We start from the raw sequence: 25,132 nt of genomic DNA, 5'->3' as shown, positions 1-25,132 counted from the left end.
ACTCAGGAATCAGCCGCCGACATACTGGCCGGCAAGGGCAGCAATATCGAACCCCCAGACATGTCCTGTCCTCCATCAGACATTGTCCGCTGGGTAAAACAGCAAGTCCGTGAAAGTTGGGACATAGGCTGGATAAACAGCCGTCCCACGCATCTTCATAAAATTAAAAATTCCACTCTCCTATGGGAGGACGGCCTCAATTGGGCACACTAACTTCACCCACTCACACTTGTTCTACAGAGCCGAAAAACCCCAATGTGATTGCAACGAAGCACCTGTTTCCGTTAGCCATCTTTTACTTTGGTGTCAACACACCAAAGATGCTCGAGTCCGACACAATCTAGGTCAGAGTCTCCGAAATATCCTCAGTAGAGACGAGACCCAAGAAACCTATTTAATTGCGTTTCTGAAACAAACCGACTTCTTTGGTAAAATCTAAATCGAAACATTAAATACTTTTGAAATTGTTTATTTATTACAGTTCGCCACTTCACGGTCATGTATGCGTGTTCATGTGTGTATATACATGTATGTATCTACATACATATACATATATATATATATATATATATATATATATATATATATATATATATATATATATATATATATATATATATTAATACATATTCTCACATCTATATTCCATTTATTACATTACTTAACTGATTTCCTAACTTTACAGCCACACTCACCAATAAGGACAAATACATTAAATAAACCTATCCATTTTTCAGCTCTACTATATACCATTAAATTTAAAACCACTATATATTATTATCTATTCAAACTGTATTTCATTTCATTTCGGACAGATTTGATGAGTGATTTTTTGGTTTCCCTTTCGCCAGTCCTCTCTGGGCTGGTTTTATTGTGGCTCTTCACTGAGCCAGAGGCGAATGAACTGCAAATGCATGACTGCATTTCTTCCCATCCAGCTAGTGAAATGTTGTAAAGTGACATACAGTAAATTACATTTATCACCACCACTCAGTGTCGGATTGGAGGCAATTTTAACCTGTAGTTGACGAATTTACGTTGGATTTACAACCAGATGGCGCAGCGATAAAATGAGGATGTTTTGTTTTTTGGTATGAAATTCGTTCAAATTTTCTAGAAAAATCTGAATTTATCTTTTCCCGGTTTCATGTATTCTTTCCTCGCTGAAAAGGTTAGAAAATCATCATTTCACAATGTGCTATGTATATTACGAGGAATGGCTTGTTATAAGTATTGTAACTTTAATTTTTTTTCAACTAAGTAAATGATGAATAGGGTGTTTTGTGCTAAAAACACTGCAAATCCTTCTCGTATCGGCCCCTACATAATCAATGATATGAGCCAATTTGATATGATATCGACTTCATCGCAATTATCCATAGTAGCAATAACCGGTATGCATTGTCAAACTTAAAATTTTAGAAAATTCTCTATGACTTTGGTCAAATCGCGTGTTGAAACCATCGGCAATATACTAAACAATAATTTTCTAACCATATACTGACGACATTTAGTGGCTGAAATGAATCTAAATAAAAATAAAATTAATAATTACGACCGAATCGCGCTTTTCAGTGCGTAAAATAAACAAACACCCTCACATTTGTGGTTCTGAGCTCTAATGTAGATGTCGCATGAGCTGATTCAGCTAGGCGTAAATTCGTCAATTGAACATTTGCGATGACAATAAACACAGTATCGACATTCAATGTGGGGTCATAATTTGGACCCTGCACTATATGTTTACAAAAATACGTCGCATTACATGACCGTCCAATTAGCTAAATGTCGAACTAAATGTAAATTACTGTACTTTCAATCTGGAAGCAATTTAGGAATTGGTGAAAATTTAATAATCGGGAAAGTCCCCAATCATCAGTAAGCTCAGAACAACTCCCAAATTCTCATACTCATCATATCCTGGAAAACAAATTATAAAAAAAAATCAATTTGTATTTTATTATTATTTTGGAATGCATTGAACTGTATTTCGTAAACTCTTTTTTGAAAGGTTTAATGGCCCTGATAAGCGCCTTGTTTCATGCAGGGGTACGACTAAAACGTCAAATCCCTCATATTGCCAGTGTACCCAATATTGCTGCGGTTTACTGACATTTTGGTTCAATCAATTACTGTTGTGTACAACTCGGTGCGGTTATATAGTCGAATAGTGGCTAACTTTAAACTCCATGTTAAATGTGAACACCTCCATGTGAAACCGGAATATGAAAATCGCTCATGCAGTTAGAATAAAGCAGCGCATTTTTCGATTTCAATCCTCGTAAATGATATGTTGATAAACAAATGACGCCATATTGATTTTGATTTTGGGTAGCCTATATTCAATTGATGTCTAACCCCTGGTTTCATGGAAAGGTTCCAATTTAAAAAACTTAGTACTCGTGGTTTTGAAAAAAAAACCATTTCGAACGCCCTCGATGCCGCCTTGTTCTGTATTTGCCACCAAAGCAGATTGTATAAAGAACAAACTTATTTCTTCTGCTACCTGCTGCCGTTTTGCGATTGCGTTTGCCACTCGCCACAATTGCCTGTTGTTCTCTTGATGTCCACCGAACCGAATGTGTTGCGGGTTTTCCTATCGTCGCGAACAGCTTTGCCAGCCAACTCGATCACTTTCTTTCTTTTTTAAAAGGCTTTAAACTTTGAAGTTCATTCGCCTCTAAAACACTCGATCACTTTGGCGGCCGAAACTATATAACGGTGGCTAGGTGGACTGGTGCACTGGTACTAACGCGCTCGGCCTAGCTACCCTTGCGAAGCAATTGGCGGATAAACCTACGGGGAACTGCAGTCCAACACGGTTCGAGCGGGATTTTGCCTTTCCCTTCACTTTTCCTCCTTTGTCATGTCCAGACATGGCTGCTTATGTTGGTTTGTTGATGTGATGTGATGCGAAACGATGTGGTGTACGGTTTCGATGAGAATGATCGTTACGGCAGCGGAGCGAGGATTTTTAAGCTGACTGGCTGGCTCGAGAATTACGCATGTGTGAGACTGCGACCAATGTTTCGTTCATTTTATTTCTTTTTCCTTTCCAATCGTGCTTCATTGTATTTCGCTGCTGCTCTGGTTGCCCGTTTTGGTCGGTACGATTTGAGGAACACAAAATGGACCAATCAAAAATGGGCACATAGTGCATTTGGACAATGTTTGACATTTCACAATTATTCAATTGTTTATCTCAAGAAAAATGAAATGTTATTCGTTATGATAGATTTCCTATCAATTGATGCAAAAACCTTTGCGATCTATTGAGAAATGCTCGAGTTATAAGCGTTCCAAATCTTGCATTTTTTCCTACTTGTTCAGTGCCTAGATTTTCATTTCACCCAAAAACACGCCAAAATGCGAAAGTGCGCAGAGTTAGGAGGCATGCGAAGTTCGGTGGAGTTACGGTATCTGATCTCCAAATAAGAGTCCAGCCTCTATTATTATTACTATTATCCGATGTTTGTAACAAAATCAATTTACCAGTAACTTGATGTCATAAAAATTTTTATTAGAATAATTATATAAAATGCGTTACAATACTTATTTACTTGCTATCACGTTTTATTGTCCGTTTGTAGTTGAGTGTATTTCTCGGAGATAAAAGAATATATATATTTTGTTCAGCACCGAACGAAGGCTATTTAATATTTGTAACCGGTTGATAAAACACATTGAACTTGTTCCGAAACAATGTTTGTCAAAGAAACAGATATCCGTTATAGATTTGCACGAACAATTACTATTGCCTCTGGAAAAGGTAAACAACGAATATCTGCTAAAAATACAATTCCACAATATTCAACAGTTACATATAAAAGTTAAACTTAAAAAGAAACAGTACAATATTATTGCAAGACTTTTCATAAGATCATGAAGCGGATTACGTCCTCTGCTGCAGCTCCATCTTTGAGTTTTTGGTTACTTGTAGCGTGAAAACAGGAATTAGTACGTTAAAATTGGTTCATCAAGGCAAAGCACCTCAAGGTCACTATTTTTTCGGTGTGTCAACCGTGGACGAAATTTGAGAGGACGATACGTCCGTATTAATGGTGTCGTCGAAATCTCCGTTCACAGAGAGGCCTACTTTTTCCATGAGTTCCGAAAGCCGTTTCGCTTTACGCTCTTCATTGTGCGAAATTATAGTGCACAAATGCTCCGTTAGCATCTCCTTCCGTTCATGAGCCTGATGCAGTTCGACCTTCGCCTTCAGGAAAAGGTTCTCAATACTGAGGTAGTTTTTTCTGAGAAAATAAAATGTAAGCGATGATTGTTATTTACCAAAATTGAATCAAATTGCTTACTCCACGTTGGAAAAATGTAAACTTGCAGCATCAATTTGTTTTCGCAGTATCGAAACATCCGACGCGAGCTCGGTGTCCAATTTTGCCAATTCTGTTCTAATTTCCTGAAGTTTACTGGCTTCTGCGGCAGTCTTCTGCGCACTGGAATTCAAAAGCAGAAATTCAATAAAAAATAATCCGACAAAATGTTCAAAATACTGTTGGTCTATCGTTTTCTGGAGCATCGCCCGCTTCTGCTTGTTCTGTTCCTGCATCAGTCTCCTTTGTTGCTCGAAGTCTTTCAGTGACATTCCCTTGAACGGAGTTACTGTATCGGGTATATTCCTATCCATTGGAGTGGAAGCCGGTATTCCGGTAAGTGTTGCTCCCTCCGCGATAGAGCGAAAATTTCCTGTAGCACCAGTAACCACCGGTAGCTGCGTTGGCAGTATTAAAATGGATTCATCTTCCGGTGCGTTCATCATCAGCGGTAACGGTTTGAAAGCAACCGCCTGTTGAATGGGATGATTGGGGTAAATGCTAGAATCGACGCAACTGGTGGTTATGCTGCTGTCAGTGACATTCGGCTTCACGAGCTCTTTCGGTTGAGCCATTGTCGGTGCAGCTATCTTTTCGCCAAACCGCACGGGCTTTTGGTGGGGTCGCGAAATATGTTTGCCTACGTAGAAACAGAACACAATATTATATTGACCGTACACGTAATTTACGCTCCCATATTTACCGGAATCTTTCCCATTTGTTTGGCGCTTGATTTTGTAGATATCGTCGTCAGAGAACCCAACAAAAGGCTTGGACATTTTAACACGGAAGATTTGTTGCTTTTTAATGTTTGATTCGCACAAATTTGTTTACGCAAGCTGACAGTTTCGGTTGAAGCGTCGCCTCCAAATAGTTGAAGCATCATGTGAAATATTTCAAGAAAATGCGGTGCAGCGAACGTCAACGCTTTTTGAAAAAAATAAATAAGATTGCAAATTGTATATTTTCTGAAAGCCTTAAACTTAAAAATTCGTTCGCCTCTGCGATTATGATTAAATATAACTAGTATCTAGTATCCCCATAACAATCAACTTCAGACCAAGGATGGAAAACAAGGGAGCATGATGCGATTTACGATTAATCGCAAACTGCACAGATCGCGATCTTTACAAACTGCGACTAACGATTAATCCTCTCCCATTAGAGGCGAATGAACTGAAAACTTTAAACCCACTTAAAGCCAAAAAGAAGAAGAATCCTCTCCCATCATAACCAACTGTGTTGACGTAGGACTACGTCTTTCATTTCTATACTGGGGTGTAAGTTCAAACTTTCGAAAACGAAAGCGTTACGCCGGAGAACGAGATTTTGAGCGTTCATAGCTCCTAAACAACTGAACGAAATGGTATGATATACACTTCATTCGAAAGATAAAATATCTACGCATTCTATGCTTGTTACTTTTTGATCCAAAAACTTGTTCCAATAGCCTTAAAATTGCCTTCAAAACAGGCTATTGAAATCACACCAATCGGTATAAAAGCGAGTGTCGCTCGGAAATCCACTCAGTTATGATTGCGCAACGATTGAGGTACCATCGCTGGAATGAATGGATGTTTCCCTAACACAGACTTCAAAAACCATGGAGCCAAGGGAAACTGGTATTGCAAATTAGATGCAAGCAGCAGGAACTTTTGTACTCGTTTGAGTTTTTGCAAAACGGAATGTTTTCTAAATACAGTGTGTTGGGGAAACCGTAAATCGGGCCAATCAAAACGAGACATTTAAGGCATTTAGATAGCGCTTGACATGTTGACGTAGGACTACGTCTTTGATTTTTATATAGGGGGGTCACTCTACGAAAAATGTAACGTTTTATTAAGAGTTTTCAAATGCATATTACGCAGAATCGTTCTTGCGATATATTAGGCTGTCAAAAAAGTCCTGCGGTATTTTTTTTGAATTTTCATTTGTTCATAAAATTAGTTACAATCATCTGTTTTACGTCAAATATGCGCCGTTTTGTTCGATGACTTGTTCCCAACGAGATGCCAACTTCATAATACCCCTGTTATAGAGCTCGCTTCCTTATTGGCAAAAAACTCGGATAGCCAATTTTCACAGGCCTCTTTTGTGGCTAACTTCTGACTACCTAGCTCATTCGCCATGGACAAAAACAGGTGGTAGTCACTTGGTGCAAGGTCCGGACTATACGGCGGATGCAAAAGAACCTCCCATCCGAGCTCCCGGAGCTTCTGGCGCGTCACCAAAGAAGTGTGTGGCCTGGCGTTGTCCTGATGAAAGACAATGCGGCCTCTGTTTATCAAAGATGGCCTCTTCTTCATGAGTGCTACCTTCAAGCGGTCCAGTTGTTGGCAGTATAGGTCCGAATTGAGCGTTTGGCCATAGGGAAGCAGCTCATAATAGATTATTCCTTGACAATCCCACCAAACACACAGCAGAACCTTCCTGGCCGTTAATGAGGGCTTGGCCACCGTCTGAGCCGCTTCAGCGGGCTTCGACCAAGACCGTTTGCGCTTCACGTTGTCGTAAGTGACCCACTTTTCATCGCCAGTCACCATCCGCTTCAGAAACGGGTCGATTTTGTTGCGATTCAGCAGCGATTCACATGCGTCGATACGGTCAAAGATGTTTTTTTGCGTCAACGTGTGTGGCACCCATACATCGAGCTTCTTTGTGAATCCAAGCTTCTTCAAATGGTTAATAACGGTTTGATGACTTATCCTCAGCTCTTGGCCGATGCTACGGCTGCTACTATGCCGGTCTTTCTCGGCTAATTCAGCGATTTTGTCGCAATTTTCGACGACAGGCCTTCCGGATCGTGGCGCATCTTCGACGACCTCTACACCAGAACGAAAACGTTGAAACCATCGTTGTGTGGTGGAAATGGAAACTGTATCGGGTCCATAAACTGCACAACTTTTATTGGCAGCTTGAGATGCATTTTTGCCTTTGTCATAAATATAAACTGTAAAATATGTCGGATTTTCTCTTTATTTTGCTCCATATTTGCGACACTATAACTCACGAACGACTTAACCAAACAAAACACTGTCAAGGACTATATTATAGCGCGCAAAAATACCTTTCCAACAAGCTATAGTATGACTCGATACAATGAATACAAGTAGAACTACGCGCTTACAACGACACCTCGCGGAAATACCGCATTACTTTTTTGACAGCCTAATATGTTATAACATATACCATTAGACGGCAAATTTATCCAACATTTTTTTCGCCTTAGGCATCAACAGTGGAAATAATTAAACAAGTGAGCAATTTAACAAATAAGAGAAGTATGTTTTGCGAGCGAATGCGAAGGTGAATAATGTATTGTGAATTCTTTCTTTCAACTTTTCTTTCGTTCCCATAAATGTTGTATGCAACATAAAATTGTGTGCAATTGTTCGTTCTCTCAAACAAGTTAGCAAGACGTTTTTCGAATCTAATAAGAAATCAGATGCAAGATGCAACGAGGAAAGTGTAGCCCATACAGTGATCGTTAGTTAACCCCTTGCCGTATGATTTAATTTCTAACAACAGGGCCCAAACACGAGCACATTGAATCGTCCCGATACTCTGTTGAGTGTGTGCATCTTACTAATGATCGTAACAGTCCCGCATCATCACACGTCTGAAGCATGTATCCATTTCACATCGATAGACCACGAATGTGGTTCTGGCACAGTTTAATCGCAACGAGTGTGGTTCGACGTTATACGTGAAGGGGTTAATTGGGCCGGAAAATCAATACAATTATCGAATTTCACTCGCTAACTGGACTGCAAAACAGTAAAAGCTATATTTCAAATTGAAGATGACATCTATTATTGATACATAACTGCTTTGCTAACTGGGCTAACGTTCGCCCAGTCATAGATAAGTCCAGTTGAAGATAGTCCAGTTATGAATGACTTATGTATATGACGGGGTGACGAACATCTTAAGCGAGTGTCTTCCGGGATGCGGCAACATGGGCAATTGTACAGCGAAAATGATATCAATACTAGGAGGGTGGCATCGATTATCATTCAAGGACTTCTTGAGACATGCATTACATGGCATCACAACAATGAAACGAATAATCTTTATGACGCATATTCATAATTCTCAATGACTTAATTCCTTCTATGATAGATTGAGCAGTAGAATCAACACGACTTGAGCTCGAATTATCTGAAAAACGTGAATACTGATTTAACAAACGAACGGGATTCGCAACAAAAAAAAGTGGCGTTTGGTAGGCAGATGAAAAAACTCATTTATACGAAAACTAGAATAGATGTTTCGTTTGAATTGTTTAATTTTCGAAAGTTCGAATGAATAGATTTGATTCGAACGAATTTCATTTGTATTTTAACTCAAAATATAATGAAATCGTTTCATGTGTATTTTGTTACCTCAAACATAACGAAATCATAAGTATTTTCAAATTGTTTTTTGTTTCTTTCCCATAAAATTCATATTCGATGTAATCCATGATGATATTTTTTTTGTTTGCTGATCCACATATACTTCATCTACCATTCAATCCTGTTATGTGTCTAAGTTAAACTAACAGATCTCTGAACAATGAAAAGAATTACATTAAAAAAACAACTGTTCTGAACAATCACAGTCCTACGTCAAACTACCGTCCGTGCCCATAGACTCAGACCCTTCTACTTTTATTTGCTTATTTCAGGAAAAATAACATTTTATAAATTGTGGTAGACGCGTAGGAATATTAGGTTGGGGAAAAAGTAATCCATTATTTTTGGATGAAATTCAAAACTATTTTTAATATGCTTCAGATTGTCCCATTTGGGCCAAATATATACCGTTTTGTTGGAAAATTTATTGCTATTCTAAAGGTAGCTTCATAATGTCCTTATTATTAAAGCTCTTGGTCCTTATTAGCAAAAAAACCATAGCAATAGATTTTTACAATCTTCTCTTGATCCCAATTTCTTATCAGTCTGGAAATTTTTCCAATGCGAGAAAAAGGTGATAATCGTGAGGTCTGAACTATATTGAAGCATTGAAGCATCCCAATCAAGCTCTCGAAATTGTGTGGTTTTGCGTTGTCCTGATGGAACACAACACCTCTTCTGTTGGCCAATTGTGGCCGTTTTTGGTCAATAGCTAGCTTCAAATGGTCCATTTTGACGTAGGACTACGTCTAACCGGAAGATATAGGGGGTGAAATGGAAATCTAGGCACTGAACAAGTAGGAAAAAATGCAAGATTTGGAACGCTTATAACTCGAGCATTTCTCAATAGATCGCAAAGGTTTTTGCATCAATTGATAGGAAATATATCTACGCATCTATCATAACGAATAACATTTCATTTTTCTTGAGATAAATAATTGAATAATTGTGAATTTGTCAAGCATTGTCAAAATGCACTATGTGCCCATTTTTGATTGGTCCATTTTGTGCTCCTCAAATCGTACCGACCAAAACGGGCAACCAGAGCAGCAGCGAAATAGAATGAAGCACGATTGGAAAGGAAAAAGAAAAAAATGAACGAAACATTGGTCGCAGTCTCACACATGCGTAATTCTCGAGCCAGCCAGTCAGCTTAAAAATCCCCGCTCCGCTGCCGTAACGATCATTCTCATTCAAACCGTACACCACATCGGTTCGCATCACAACACATCAACAAACCAACCCAAGCAGCCATGTCTAGACATGGCAAAGGAGGAAAAGTGAAGGGAAAGGCAAAATCCCGCTCGAACCGTGTTGATCTGGAGTTCCCCGCAAGGGTAGCTAGGCCGAGCGCGTTAGTACCAGTGCACCAGTCCACCTAGCCGGCGTTATATAGTTTCGGCCGCCGAAGTGATCGAGTTAGCTGGCAAAGCTGCTCGCAACGATAAGAAAACCCGCATTCGGAACAGAACACATTCGGTTCGGTGGACATCAAGACAACAGGCAGTTGCAGCGAGTGGCGAGTGGCAAACGCAATCGCAAAACGGCAGCAGGTAGCAGAAGAAAAAAGTTTGTTCTTTATACAAACTGCTTTGGTGGCAAATCCAGAACAAGGCGGCATCGAGGGCGTTCGAAATGGTTTTTTTCAAAACCACGAGTACTAAGTTTTCTAAATTGGAACCATTCCATAAAACAAGGCGCTTTTCAGGGCCATCAAACCTTTCAAAAAAGAGTTTAGGAAATACAGTTCAATGCTTTCTAAAACAATATCCAAAATAATAATAAAACACAAATTGATTTTTTCATAATTTGTTCGCCAGGATATGATGAGTATGTGAATTTGGCAGTTGTTCTGAGCTTATTGATTTTCACCAATTCTTAAATTGCTTCTAGATTGAAAGTACAGTAATTTACACTTATCTCGACATTTACCTAATTGGACGGACCTGTAATGCGACATATTTAGTTGGACATTTTTGTAAACATAGAGTTCGGGGTCCAAATTATGACCCCACATTGAAAGTCGACACTGTACCACTATCATCACAAATGTTCAATTACAGGTTAAAATTACCTCCAATCCGACACTGAGTGGTGGTAATGCGACGTGCCATTGAATGTAATTTAATGTACAATATGTCACAAGCTGGATGGGAAGAAATTTTCCAACTGTGAAAGCTGTGGCGAGTGGCAAACGCAATAGCTAAATAGGAAGGTTTAACCGAACAAGATAGGAATATCGAGTGATAACAAAAACACAACACCAAAGGTTCTTTTCAGAACCATCAACATGTTCATAAAGAGTAAACAGTAAACTAATCCATTTTTCAGGTAGATAGGTAGGTATTCACGTAGGAGAAGAAAATAAAACGATAAATTTAAAATATATATTTAACAAAAGCTGTCCCCTTTGTATAGTCCTACGTCACTCCGGTTATGTCCCCGACATTACCCACCCGTCTTTTTTTAAAAGTAGAGATCATAATTTAGTGTATTGCACTGAAAAAAAATTAAAAAATTTACAAAAAAATTTAAAAAAAATTGAGAATAAATTAAATTGCACGTATTCTACAGGTGCTGTATCGGCACCATAAACATCAATCACAATTTCAGCGGTCTAGTTTGCATTTTTGCATTTTCAAAATAAAAATGTAAAATGTACCGAATTTCATCCTAACTCATAACTGAAAGGAACAAACCAAAAACAACATTTCTGAAAATTTATAGATAACAGTTTCAATTAGGGTCATTAAAACGTATTTTAAGTAATTAAATAACGTCTGGATGAAAATTTCATACAAATTTTAGCAATTTACAACTACCTTCTGGCCGACTAATCTGATAGAGAATAGTTTGCACCTCAACGACTTGTCTATTGGGAAACGAGGAAAATATATCCTGATTACTTCGTCACTTTCAGTTCTGCTATTGTTTCAGCATCGTGGGACTTTGCATTTCGATATTTTGCAGGAGTAAACAAAAAGAGAACGCTATGATCTTGAGGAAAGATAACATAAAATCGTACCTGCAACGAAACCCGATACACTATCGTATTTGACGTCAGATCAGCTTTAAGTGTATCACATTTCCCTAATTTAAAAAAAAAATTATAAAAAAATAATTTTTGAAAAACTTTAGTTTGTCGAACAAACCTAGAATTTTTGAAAATATTTTTTTTTCTTTGGCACATGCGATGTAAGGGGCTGTCCACATACCACGTGGACAACTTTAGGGGGGGTAGGGGTCACGGAAATGTCCACGCTTGTCCACGGTGAGGGGGGAGGGGTATAGACAATATCCACGTGGACACGTTGAATGAATATTTTGAAAAAAAAACTGTTCACAAATGTGTTCAACAATATATGGACATTTCTGCATTCTGAATTTTCACTAAATTCAGTCGTATTTATCGACAAAAAGGATTGAGCTGTCTGTTAGTGCTGAACATCTATATTTTTTATATAGTTGGAACTTCTTTGCTGAAATGTGTATTCAGAGGATGTATTTTGGAGTGTATCTTTGAGGCAAGCGGAATGAACCATAATCAGCTATTCCCAAAAGTGGTCTTCACCCGGAGAAAGTCAACTTTGTATCTGATGAGATTCGAAAGGAATTCTGCAACTACACAACTGAACGAACCAAAATCAGTGATTTATAATTAGTCAATATGATAGATAAGCTGTTCCACCAGAATTATGCCAAATCCCATGTTTCTTTGACAGCCCGAAAAAAATCTTGAAGTTTGGCTGGGATGTGATACTCGGTGGAGTACCTATTTGGGCCGTACTCACCAGATATTGCATCTTCAGATGCCGTTGGAAAAAAAGGGCAAGAATTTCGACTCATGGAATGGCATAAAAGCATCAACTATTAGGGACAGATTATTTTGATCGTTTATAAGATTGGATATTTGAAAAAAAACTGAACCGCCAGTGTTTCATAACTATAGAATCAGATGGAAAAGTCAGGAGTAGAACAAGTATTTCGGAATAATTTGTTACTGTTTTTGTGTCAAAACGACCGCGATTTTTGGGTAATTGGGCACCAGTTTACGAAATCCGGACGGTCTTCAGGAACTAGAGTCTTCCCCCTGAAAACCAATTCGAGAACTAGTGATGAATAATCTTATAAAGGGTAAATGTAGCTAAAAAGCACTATCATTATTTGAACGGATATTGAACTAAAATGAGCTACGGATTAGAAACTGGTTGTAATTCATGCAAAATCGATTAAAATTTTGGAAAGGAGTGATAGTTTTCCATCTGGTTCTTCATTTATGAATCACCGGCATTTTTTGTTTAATTTCACGGGCAATGTTAGGCAATAAACCAAAAATTGACTATGAACCCCTATTACTAATGAAGCTAACATTTTTATCAAGTAAAACAGAGAATAGAAAATAAAAACGAATTTAAAATGGAATTTATACGCAACACAATTTTTTCGCCGAATTTTGTTTACAAGAATAGAATAAATGTCCACGTGGTCAACAGAGGGTGGAGTATAGAAAATGTCCACGCTTGTCCACGGATTGGGAGGGGGGTGTCTAAAATCACGCTTTTTCTGTCCACGTGGTATGTGGACAGCCCCTAATATACCTGGTATTCTATTTACTTTGGACGAATCGATATCAGAAAATTCGGATTCTCATCATAATTTACTGAAATACTATCATATTGAGTACACCATCAATATACAAATCACGGCCTTGTGAAGTGAAATATTTCATTCCGACGTTAAACCTGACCTCTATATAGTAGTAGCAGAACTATATTGGTATATCAGCACTAGGGATGCCAAGTTATTTTCCAATTTTTGATCACGGAAACGAAACATGCCTCAGACTTCTTAACACGTTCATCGCCCCGTCACCCAGATATGGATGACACTTTCCTCGTTCGAATTGAATGGGATTTTTAAAATGAATTTGATAGAATAGGCACCAAAACTAACTGTAACTATGACTAACTGTAACTGTAACTACATGTAAAAAAATCATCAGTTCATAACCATATTAATATAATGTTGAAACTATACTTTTTATTAATTTACACTACGGATGGTTTGTACTGCAGGTTTTGGCGAAACCCATATTATATGACATTGGCATGTGTTATTGTTGTCAATTCACCTTCAAATTAAAACAAATATTGCTAGACCATGTAAAAGTTATCTACAAACTAAGTTTGATTTTTATTTTATAATTTATCCGCAAGTTAGGCCCTGCAAGAAACTCAGAAACGTCGCTTTGGGCGACAAACGTGTTAATCTACGAATTAATTCACCAAAGAGCGGACCAAATTCAAACGTTTCCGTCAGTAACGCATCGAGAAATATCACTATTCTGCTGAACGCCATATGATAAGCAAGTGTACCACAAGTCAGACTCGGTGTTATAGTTCTTGGTCCAATTGATTTTACCGTTACCGGGTTTGGGTAAAAGGGTCAAATATATTTAAATTCAATGTAAGTGTAAATTATTTGAAACAATGTTTGATTTCTGATTTTTAAATGCTTCCGTGGCCGAGTTAACCTCACACATATAATTCCGAGGATTTGGGTTCGATTTTCGTTCTGGCCTGTGACTTGCCATTCAGAATACATTTAAGCCTTTTTATTTGACATACAAAATTGGCGAATACAAAGATTTCCGCATACCGGTGCATGTCGGAAGAAGTAGTCGGAGAGATTGGTTGGCTCGGTTAGACCTTGACTACATGTCCTAAATCTATGTGTTTCTCAAAGCTATCGTTTTTCATTTGTGAATTGCCCTTATACAATTATACTTTTTTTTCTTCGTCAAATGTTTCGAGATATTCGGCAAAAAGCACAGAATATATACAATCAAATCTGCAACATTGTCTCTGGGATTGTAGGATTGAAAAAAAAAACAAGTTTTTGTGTCAATAAAACTCAAAGTTTTATCAGTCAGCAATAGCAATCGTCATGCATTGCACTCGCGCAATGCAATCTAGTTGACTGTAGTTATTGAGCGAGACTTAACATCGTTTCGCACAATATGCATTTAACTGCAAAAGAGCAGCTTGTTTTCCATAGAGCTATGTTATGATTTATGGCAGTTCTGTTTGTACATGCCGTACCTCGTCACATCACTTGTGTATTATGCTGTTATTCTAAATTTGCATAAATACTCAATATTTTTGTTCAAGCGGTTCATCTAATCGCTCGTGTACGATCGAATTAGGATGTTGAATATTTATAAAATCTTTCTATTAACTTCCCTTGTGGATAGCTGGCTGGTTGGATAGAATCATCGACCCACTTTTAAGATCTTCATAAGTTTTACTTCAGATGAATTCTACAAGAGAAATCATTAGCCAGGAAACAGGTACCGATCATAGTCACTTGCTGTCAGTCCGGACAACAGGGGGATTTTTTGGAGGTTAATTTTTACGTAGGACATCTTTAATTTCTGTACTGTAAGTTCAAAGTTTCTAAAACGAGAGCGTTCTGCTTGGAGTGCAAGGTTTTGAGCGTTAATAGCTCTTTGCCGGCTGAACGGAGTGGTATGAAAATCACTTCATTTGATAGACAAAATGTCCAAGAGTTATATGATTGTTAATTATTGACCCGGAAAATTATTTCAATACCTTAAAAATTGCTTTGAATACGAATATTGAAATCACAATAATCTGTATATGAGTCGGTACTCGCTCGGAAATACATTTAGTAATGATTGCAAAGTGAAATGGTCTCGCTCGCTTGTCTAAACACTATGCTCTTCTCTCCCAATTCCATTTATTTTCTACCACTGGACTCAACGGTGGTTTATTTTGACACGATTGTCAGGTGCTTTGTCGTGTTTAGACGTTTTCGTCCATGTTGGTGATCGTGACCGGAATAAATCGCCACAGTAAACAACTGCAACAGAAACAACCACTTAGAAAAAGTGTAGTAGGCGCGGGAAAAACATCATGTGTATAAATGCCTCACATTTCTATTATAAATTTATTCTCTTGTTCTCGTTTTTCGAAATTTATTCTGAGGACAATGTAATGGGAACGAAGTCCCCATTTGGCGAGGATAAGGAATCGAGGCGGCCCAAGCCGCCAAGATGACGTGATCCGAGTACACCGCCGACCCGCCGTCGGAAGCGGCGGTGTCTCGCACGCAAACCTGGGATCCACTGATTGCCCGATTAGTTTGAAACATAGGATACGATCCTTTAGCAATGTCCGACCGAACTCTAGCGAGCGTCGGACGGCATACGTCTGCCCGGGGCGTTACGTTTGCCTGGGGCAATACGTTTGCCCGGTTAATTCTTGTTTTGAAATACAATACCGCGCCACAATATTTATAGCCTACTACACTTTTTATGAGTGGTGGTTTCTGTTGCAGTCGTTTTCTCCTGCGTTTTATTCCGGGAATCATATGCCCCGTGAAATTAAATTGAAAATTAGTTTTTTTCGAGGCGGTTTTTCAAGTGGGAGCATTTGCTATAACTTCGCGGATCACAAATTTCCCGCGGAGCACCATTTGAAAACCCCTGAGATATAATAAACATGTGACATGTACACGATTCAAATTCGGCTCTGTTACAGCTAAATGCTAATGAGTCTAAAATAAACAAAAGAGATAAAAAAAAAATCACAGGAGGGTTATGTCCAGGACACGACCGCATAGTTGACGTAGGATTCCGTTAGGCTATCTGCTGATTTTGGATATGTTTGAAGACATTACATTGTTAAACACTTCGATAATGATTTGGGTCCGTTTTGACTGGTTGTTAGGTATTGTTTGTTCACTCCACCAGTGTCCATAACCGAGTGATAATGATAGAAGAATGGTGATTAGTCATTAGATAGTGCGTATCACGTACCAAAACCGTCCTCTGTGGTCCTGGACGAGATGGCTCTTGTGTTATGTATGGATGAAATAAAGAAAAAAGCTGATCAATGTAATATAAGATGATTATCATCATCGAACACAAGTTTTCTCACCAGAAAAAAGAGTTACTTTAGTATAGAGAAAATATATTTGAAATGGAAAAGGTAATTTCATCTATATTTTTTTTATTTTCTGAGTGTTTATTCAACCCATTTCCTTTTCGCTTTAAACCCAACGGAAAATGATGCTACATACCTCAAGGCGATTGGGCTAATCGCCTTGAGGTTCAATTGAGGTTCACTTTTTCGAATATTCCTTCATTTTTCCAATTTTGCTCGTCGTATGAACTTTTTTTGGGGGAAAAAAATCGTTTCATATTTCAAGTCATTTTAACACAATAGCTACCATATACAATTTTACGCTTACAATTGTGCTAAAAGTTTTAGAATACATGATCGGTCATTGATATGAAATTTCACGATGCAACCAACATAAAAGTTTCAAATTTAAATTTTATTTATATTCTATCAAGCATAAGTTCTTTTCAGTTCATTAAACACCATTCTTCAATCAACCCATCGATAGATTCTTATTGGATCGAAAATAACAAAAAAAAAACACTCGTTCATCGCTCCCAACTTATTCGCCAGCACGTATGCAATCAGCAATGCCCACACTAGTTACAATGAGCACTATCCATTTGTGCGCGTCATCAGTTAAACTATCGACCACGAGGGTATTTACATGCTGATTTCCCCCAGACACCTTGGATTTGAAATCTCTGCTAGGGAATACATGTCGGTGGGAAAAAAAGCTCACCCTACTTTCATGTGTTTGCAATGTCGATTTCTCCCAGGCAGGTTTTGATGTCTCTGTTAGGGAACCGCGACATGTGTCGTCAATTTCGACCAATCAGAAGTGGGTATTTCCGTTAGGATAGGGGTTGAGATTTTACAATTGTTTGATAGTTAGTTTCATGACATATATTATTTTATTCAATGTAAAAAATTGTTTTGGAGTGCCGAAATTTATTGACGCAAAAATTTCATCAATCCATCATGAAATGACTGAGCAATAAGCATTTGAAAATGGACAATTTTCACGGTGCGCTCGATTTTCAATTTTCAATTTGTACCCCAACATGTTCCCGAAAGACGTAATCCTACGTCAAAGTAACTATTTAGATATGTGTTTAAAAATGATAAATGATGACTCCTCCTTGAAAAGGGTAGTAATGGTTTCGATGGTTTTTTGTGTACATTTTTGAACAGAATGTGGTTTCGAATTCTACCACATTATCTCATCTAACTCGTTTAAAGTATACAAATTCATACGAAAAACGTTTTTTAATGGTTCCCAGGGTTTCAAAAAAGAAAAATATACAGATTTTGATTAATGAAAAAACTCAATTCAATGCAATTACTACACATAATCACAGTCCTATGTCAAGATCCTGTCCGTGCCCCTGGGCTCAGACTCATCAACATTTTTATATATTTTCTTATTTTGTAACTGTCAATCCCAGATATCAATTTTTTCTATATGAAGTACAGAAAAAAGATGAGATCCTATATTCTGTAGGAAATGTAGGTGAGCGATGCCATTTGAATTCGAAGGGCGATTTTTTTGGAATTTATTTATTTTATATATGATCAAAAGAGCGTCGTGAAATAATCCTGCGCACTCATTTCGAGAATCCGGAGTTGTCACATCGGGACATCGGTAAGATGCTGGGAATCGTCCAATCCACGGTCAGCAGAGTACTAAAACGATACTTCGAGAACCTAACCATCGACCGGAAGGTGAAGAACGGCAAAAATGGATGCTCCGTCAGTGAAAAAGATCACAAGCGCGTAGTTGAGCAGTTTAGACGTGATCCGAGAAGTTCGGTCCGGGATGTCGCCAAAAAGCTGAATTTGTCAAGTTCATTCGTCCAGCAGACCAAGCAGCGGGAGGGCCTGCGTACATACAAGGTTCAGAAGGCTCCTAACCGCGACGAAAGGCAAAACATGGTAGGGAAGACGCGAGCCCGGAAGCTGTACACCGAAATGCTGACGAAGCTGCATTGCCTGGTAATGGATGACGAAACCTACGTCAAAGCGGACTTTCGTCAGCTGCCGGGCCTGTTGTTCTTCTCCGCAGAGGACAAATTTAGCGTTCCGGAGGAGATTCGCAAGCAGAAACTATCCAAGTTTGCCAAAAAGTACATGCTGTGGCAAGCGATCTGCTCTTGCGGAAAGCGGAGCGCCCCCTTCGTGATGACCGGCACGGTAAACGGGCAGGTTTACCTTAAGGAGTGCCTACAGAAGCGCTTACTACCAATATTGAAGCAGCACGAGGGCCCGACCATCTTCTGGCCGGATCTCGCTTCGTGCCACTATTCAAAGGACGTGTTGGAGTGGTACGAAGCCAACGGGGTAACCTTCGAGCCAAAGGAAATGAACCCGCCCAACGCGCCGGAGCTTCGCCCAATAGAGAAATATTGGGCGATTATGAAGCAGGCCCTCCGGAAGAACCCAAAAGTTGTCAAATCGGAGGCGGACTTCAAGAGAAAATGGATTTCTGTTCAAAAAAAACTACAACCTGACGTTGTACAGAACCTTATGGACGGGGTAAAGAGGAAGGTGCGAGCATACGGGCTTGGGCTCGAAGTATGAATAAAAAGAAAATGCCAAAAGTTGTTTAATAGTTTTTATTTTGCTGTCTAAAATTTTCAAAAGAATCGGTCTACTGGGCGAATTTCTACAGCGTTTTTTCCGTAATGCAATTTGATGTGACACACCCTTTAATCTATTATGAGCTGCTTCCCTATGGCCAAACGCTCTATTCGGACCTGTACTGCCAACAACTGGACCGCTTGAAGGTAGCACTCATGAAGAAGAGGCCATCTTTGATAAACAGAGGCCACATTGTCTTCCATCAGGACAACGCCAGGCCACACACTTCTTTGGTGACGCGCCAGAAGCTCCGGGAGCTCGGATGGGAGGTTCTTTTGCATCCGCCGTATAGTCCGGACCTTGCACCAAGTGACTACCACCTGTTTTTGTCCATGGCGAACGAGCTTGGTAGTCAGAAGTTAGCCACAAAAGAGGCCTGTGAAAATTGGCTATCCGAGTTTTGTGCCAATAAGGAAGCGAGCTTCTATAACAGGGGTATTATGAAGTTGGCATCTCGTTGGGAACAAGTCATCGAACAAAACGGCGCATATTTGACTTAAAACAGATGATTGTAACTAATTTTATGAACAAATGAAAATTAAAAAAAAATACCGCAGGACTTTTTTGACAGCCTAATATTTTCGATCTGAACATATTTCACTATCTTAAATCGAATTGAATATATTTCACAAATTTATTGCTTTTTATTAGTGATTTTATTACTTTATAAAATTATAATATTTTTGTCCACCAGTTTTTTCATATGGATCCACTTTGCAATAATTAATATTTGTCATGCGCTGCGACATCCAAAGCAATTCAACCATCAGAAGATTATTTTCTGAGAAAATTTCTCTAAAAAATTAATAAAATAAGGCTTATCGGCATCGAAAATAATCTATGTTTTACGAACATTTATTTCTAAGTTAAAAGGACTCGAAACCTCAGAAACGGTAGCACTTTGCAAAATTTCTCCGCACACATTTTTGACTGAAATGCGTACTTTCATAAAATCGGGTCTTAAAACAATTATAGCAAACATTTCAACAGCGCTGCGACATCTAAAGCAATTCAACCATCAGAAGATTATTTTCTGGTAAAATTCTTCTAAAAAAATAAATAAAATAACGCTTGCCATAATGTATATTTTTTAACACAACCTTATATCCTAAATATTAATCACAACATTTAAATCATACAAGCGTTACAGTCGCGAAAAAAATCTATGTTTTAGGAAATTTTATTTCTAAGTTAAAAGGTCTCGAAAAACATATGAAAACGACCAAAAGTTGAGAGTTTCCAGTTAATTTTATTTCAAAACCACTGTATCTCAGAAACAGTAGCACTTTGCTAAATTTCTCCGCACACCTTTTTGGCTGAAATGCGTACTTTCATAAAATTGGGTCTTAAAACAATTATAGCAAACATTTCAACAATTTTCAAAAATCCAACCCTTAAAAAAATTATATCTATTTTGTTCATTATTTCTCCATTTTGGCGCACTGTGCAATAAACTTTATAAGTTGTCTGCTGCAACATTTCATATATAAAAAAAATCAATAAAGTAGATGGGTCTGAACCTAGGGGCACGGACGGGATCTTGATATAGGACTGTGATTGTGTGTTGTAATTACATTTCGATTGAGTTTTTTCATTGTTCAAAATCTGTGATTTTTTCTCCTTTGATACATCTAATGAAATCGGTTTTCCTCCTTACTAACCATAGATGTAAGAAAATTGTTTATAGATATATAGTTTTAAAATTATATCAAAGAATTTGACTCCTTTAAACTTATGTAACTGAGCCTGTAATAATAATCGAATTATTTAAAAAAAAATCAAATGGAAGACCTGATAAAACCCTTTTCCTGTATGAATTTGTATTTGCAATTATGCAGAAGAAGAAGAAGAAGAAGAAAAGTCATCATGTATCATTTTTAAACACAAGTCTAAATAGTTAAGATCTACATAAATATAGGCCTAAGTCAAATAAACCTATGACAACAGAAAAATATTATAGATAAAAATAGGATTTTCTCCTCCGTTGCCACGTTGTCCGGAACATTGTTTGTAATAACTTTATAGCCCGGTGATGTACAGTAAAACCTGTTTTTGTGCGGTTTTTTTGTGCGAATTTTTTTGTGCGATTTTTTAGGTGCGATTTTCTGTTCTTGTGCGGTTTTTTTGTGCGGTATATGAAAATAAGCATATTTGACGAAGTTATCGTCCATTTAGTTTTTTTCGATGGTTTATATGCATTTCAGTGCGAAAAAAGCATATTTGCTTCTCAATTATCCACTTCTGAAATCATTCCCCTCCTCTCATCAAATGCTCTAAGTTTTTCTAAGTTTTTGCATGGCATGATTTCTAACATCAATACGTTTCGACATGCAACTAAAAGCACAAAACAGCCACGCGCAACCGAAAAGGCAAACTGTCTCATCGCAAAGCAGGGATACAAAAGGAAATTGAACAGTGAACGGCGTGGATTTGAGTTATTTTCTTGGGGAAAACTCCCTATCTACCGCACAAAAAAAGTTTTTTTTTCAAAATGTGTACCGAACACGATTTTTTAAAGCTAATGGTTTAAAGTTTTGCACGATTTTTTTTATGCGTTTTATTTATGCGGTCCTTATCCCCCGCACAAAAAAAAGGTTTGCTTGTATATTGAGTATTCTCTGGCCATGAGTGCTCTCTTGGAAAATTCGTGTAGCTGCAGTAGTCAATTGATCTCATTATGTATTAAGTGCTGCTCATGTATTAAAGTGAAAGGAGAATGGGCATGTGCATTCGAGGAAGTGAAGCGGGTTTCTTAGGAAGACATATATGGGGAGCATAATATTAATATCGCGACTACTCAAGCTATCATAATCTGATATGCGTGAGTATACCCTTTCGATATTCTAAATCAGCAGTCAGTTAAATTCATTGATCGCATTTTTTACATAACCAAACAACGTGCTCGATATTATGACATCCTAGACAACAATTAAATAAATTGTTAGCAGCAAAACCATGACATGACAAAAATGTGAATTGAGCAAGAACTGATTAGGCAACATGCAATACTATAACTGATAAATGCCTATTATCGGTGAATAGAAAATAATTCATATACGCATCAACTCAAATGGTGAGTTAACGCCCGAATTTTGGCAGAGAGATTTCTCGTTGCGTCGGGGAGGATAGCGAGAGGTTAGTGCAATCGAAAGAAAACATACCCATTTTAATCGTCAAATTGTTAACTTTTTTTGCTATATTCACTGTTCATGTTTTAAGCAAAAAAAAATATGCTGGATAAATTTCCTGTCTAATGGTATATAATTTTGAGTAATATGCGTTTGAAAACTCTTAATAAAGCGTTAAATTTTTCATAGAGTGACCTCCCTATATAGAAATCAAAGACATAGTCCTATGTCAAAACACCTTTTTAGAGAAAATTGAGTTTTGAGTGTTGTTTTTTCAGCGGTACATGTTTTCTCCATATAGCTCCAACAATATCCTAAAACGTTGCGAAGGACATCAACTCAATCGGACCAACCGTTTTTGAGTTATATTTGTTTTGAAATTTTCCGAGCAATTTTTATTTAGTCCCTTCTGAAATGTAAGGCTAGAGTCAAAATATAAAAACAATGATGCAAATTGTCCTTTTTGGGCAGATAGAATACGTCTGCAAAACTCGAGCCAAATAAAAAAATATAAAAATAAAATTTATGGAAAAACTCGTCATTTGCGGTGGAATGCTTAGGTGTGTTTTTCGAGATCAAATTCAAAATTTGTGCAAGAGTATTAAAAAGTAGTATCTAGCGTTTTGTTAATATATAATTTATCAGCACCTCTATCAGATCGATGTTGAGTAAGAGCGGACTAAGTGAACTAGTTTTTACTTTGTAAAGAACGAATTCAAAGCTTGAGATTCTGTACAATGCCTTTTCATTTGCTGTTTTTCTGAAGATGCTGTCGTGAACCTAACTACTCTGTGCCATTCACAAGATATCTGCTGTGAATCTAGCTGATAGTGGTGATCATGCTCTGTAGGAAACAACCTGTAGGGATGTGTTCAATAAATTCAAAAAATATGATTTTGGATAAAAAAAAAATTTTTTGGACGTGAAATTTAAATGCTCCCAGGAGGTTGAAATGGGTATTTGCCAACGATGAACAGTAATTGCATGGTTCTTACAACTTCTTTCAAATAAGAACTAGTTTATTCGAAAGTCAAGCAAGAACTTGTTCACTGTTCAGTTATGTTATCGGAAATGACTTATAACCACAAAAAAGTTATAGTTTTTTTTCCGTAGCACATTATTTATTATCACTAAACCTACCAATGTTTCATGTATACCTATTCCTACCACAGCGGGTCAAGTGACCCTTTATAAATAGTGATAAATGACTCGATTCATATAGTTTTGTTGACAAACGTGACACACCATATTTCTCCTGTATATTTCGACATTTTCGGATATCAATTATTAGCAAAATATTGAAATTACAATTTTTGACACGCAAAATAGCACTGTAGCTTGGAATGGTTACTGTTAGCTCGCTTGGATAGTCAGCAATACAATTAATTCTGATCATTCACTATTCATTCACAAATACAACAAAATATATAAAGCAATAGCAAAAAAATGTGTAATGCAACGGTTTTGTTTCGCAACCACACAAGCAAATCTACAAAAAAATACAAGAAAGGAGTAAACACTGGAAAATACATTCGATGTATGTTTCAGGAAAAGTAGTTTAGGTAAATGATGTTGTGACAATGTAATTTGCAAAAAAAAATTGAATAAATGATCCATTTTAAAGATCATTTGACACCTCGTGATAGGTTTAGTGTTGAACAATATATAAACGATTCCATGATCATTTAACACTTTCCCATTTACGATATTCAACCTCTAGAGTGCTTTCATCACATCGCGCAGTCACAACAAACCGCAAAAAGTAATAATAAGGTCTTATGTAAGCGTGTTTATTCTTTATCGTGGGAGACGCATCCTATTAGAGAGATGAAAAATGGATGCCGTTGTAAACCGACATCCGATATTGAGATTTCGTTCCAAGTGCTTTTCCCTGCTTCTACTGGCGCAAATCTGAATGCGCAAAAAAAAACTGAGTGGCAAACAATTGCACTTGATTGGCAAACGCTATATCCGCATTATGTGTAAAAGGTTCCCACGCGTTATCAAAGTGTATCATTAGTCCGGGAAGTCTCGCGCGTCCCGAGAAGCGCTAGAGGTCGCGTTGAATCATCACCAGTTTGTAACCGTTTACGGGAGAAAAACATTCAACTTTCCAGCACAATTGTGCTTCGTGATGCACAGCTTTAATTTATTCAATTTTCTCATCGATGAATTTTATAGAACAATTTCTCTAATTGTTAGATATCTGCGTGCGATTTTTTTGCAACTATAAAAGACTAGAGCTAAGCTTCTTGGAGCATCAGTATTACTCGAAAGTTCATTAAAACAATTGTTCTAATCCCGCTTAAATAACACAAACTACAAAATGAAGATCACTCTGGTGCTGTTAGTTGTTTGTTTCATTTGTGCTACGTACGCCCAGGATGCTGCCAAGGACGCTAAGGACTCTGCGAAGGCTGCTGCTGACAAGGCGAAAACTGATCCCCCCACTGATGCACCGAAAGTAGACAAAGATGTTACCACTACCCCGGACCCGAAGGATGCATCCAAGAAAGTGGAAGATGGTGCAGCAAAGGCTAAAGATACTGCGGCTAAAGCTAAGGAGGATCTTTCCAACGCCGGCAAGAAACTCCAGGATGGGCTTAAACTATGAGTGTGATGTTTCTGTTGCTTGATAATGAGGTCAACTTTGAGAGTGTTGTGATTGAAGGAATAAATCGACCATTCAAGAGTATGTGTTGAGGTTTTTG

General features: G+C 37.8%; 2 protein-coding genes across 2 annotated transcripts; one reads left to right on the top strand and one right to left on the bottom strand.

Annotated features, from left to right (window-relative positions):
* Nucleotides 1-3,499: 3,499 nt before the first annotated feature.
* LOC129766654 (RAB6-interacting golgin) lies at nucleotides 3,500-5,158 on the bottom strand (the record flags this gene model as incomplete). Its single annotated transcript, XM_055767232.1, has 4 exons — nucleotides 3,500-4,253; nucleotides 4,314-4,454; nucleotides 4,512-4,971; nucleotides 5,035-5,158. Coding segments are annotated over 4 exons (978 nt in total), but the record flags the coding sequence as incomplete, so codon positions are not given.
* A 19,513-nt stretch (nucleotides 5,159-24,671) lies between these two features.
* LOC129768183 (uncharacterized) lies at nucleotides 24,672-25,116 on the top strand. Its single transcript, XM_055769649.1, has one exon. The coding sequence runs from the start codon at nucleotides 24,748-24,750 to the stop codon at nucleotides 25,033-25,035; it is 288 nt and encodes a 95-aa protein (XP_055625624.1). The 5' UTR covers nucleotides 24,672-24,747; the 3' UTR covers nucleotides 25,036-25,116.
* The last annotated feature ends 16 nt before the right edge of the window (nucleotides 25,117-25,132 follow it).

Source organism: Toxorhynchites rutilus, chromosome 2, assembly GCF_029784135.1.
Source record: "Toxorhynchites rutilus septentrionalis strain SRP chromosome 2, ASM2978413v1, whole genome shotgun sequence".
NCBI classification, from domain to species: Eukaryota; Metazoa; Arthropoda; class Insecta; order Diptera; family Culicidae; genus Toxorhynchites; species Toxorhynchites rutilus.
The sequence above is the reverse complement of the archived record's forward strand: the minus strand, read 5'-3'. Positions and strand labels throughout refer to the sequence as shown.

Bases quoted from the DNA above. Each gene is read 5' to 3' on its own strand.
- LOC129768183 (XM_055769649.1), top strand. From the start codon at position 24,748: ATGAAGATCACTCTGGTGCTGTTAGTTGTTTGTTTCATTTGTGCTACG.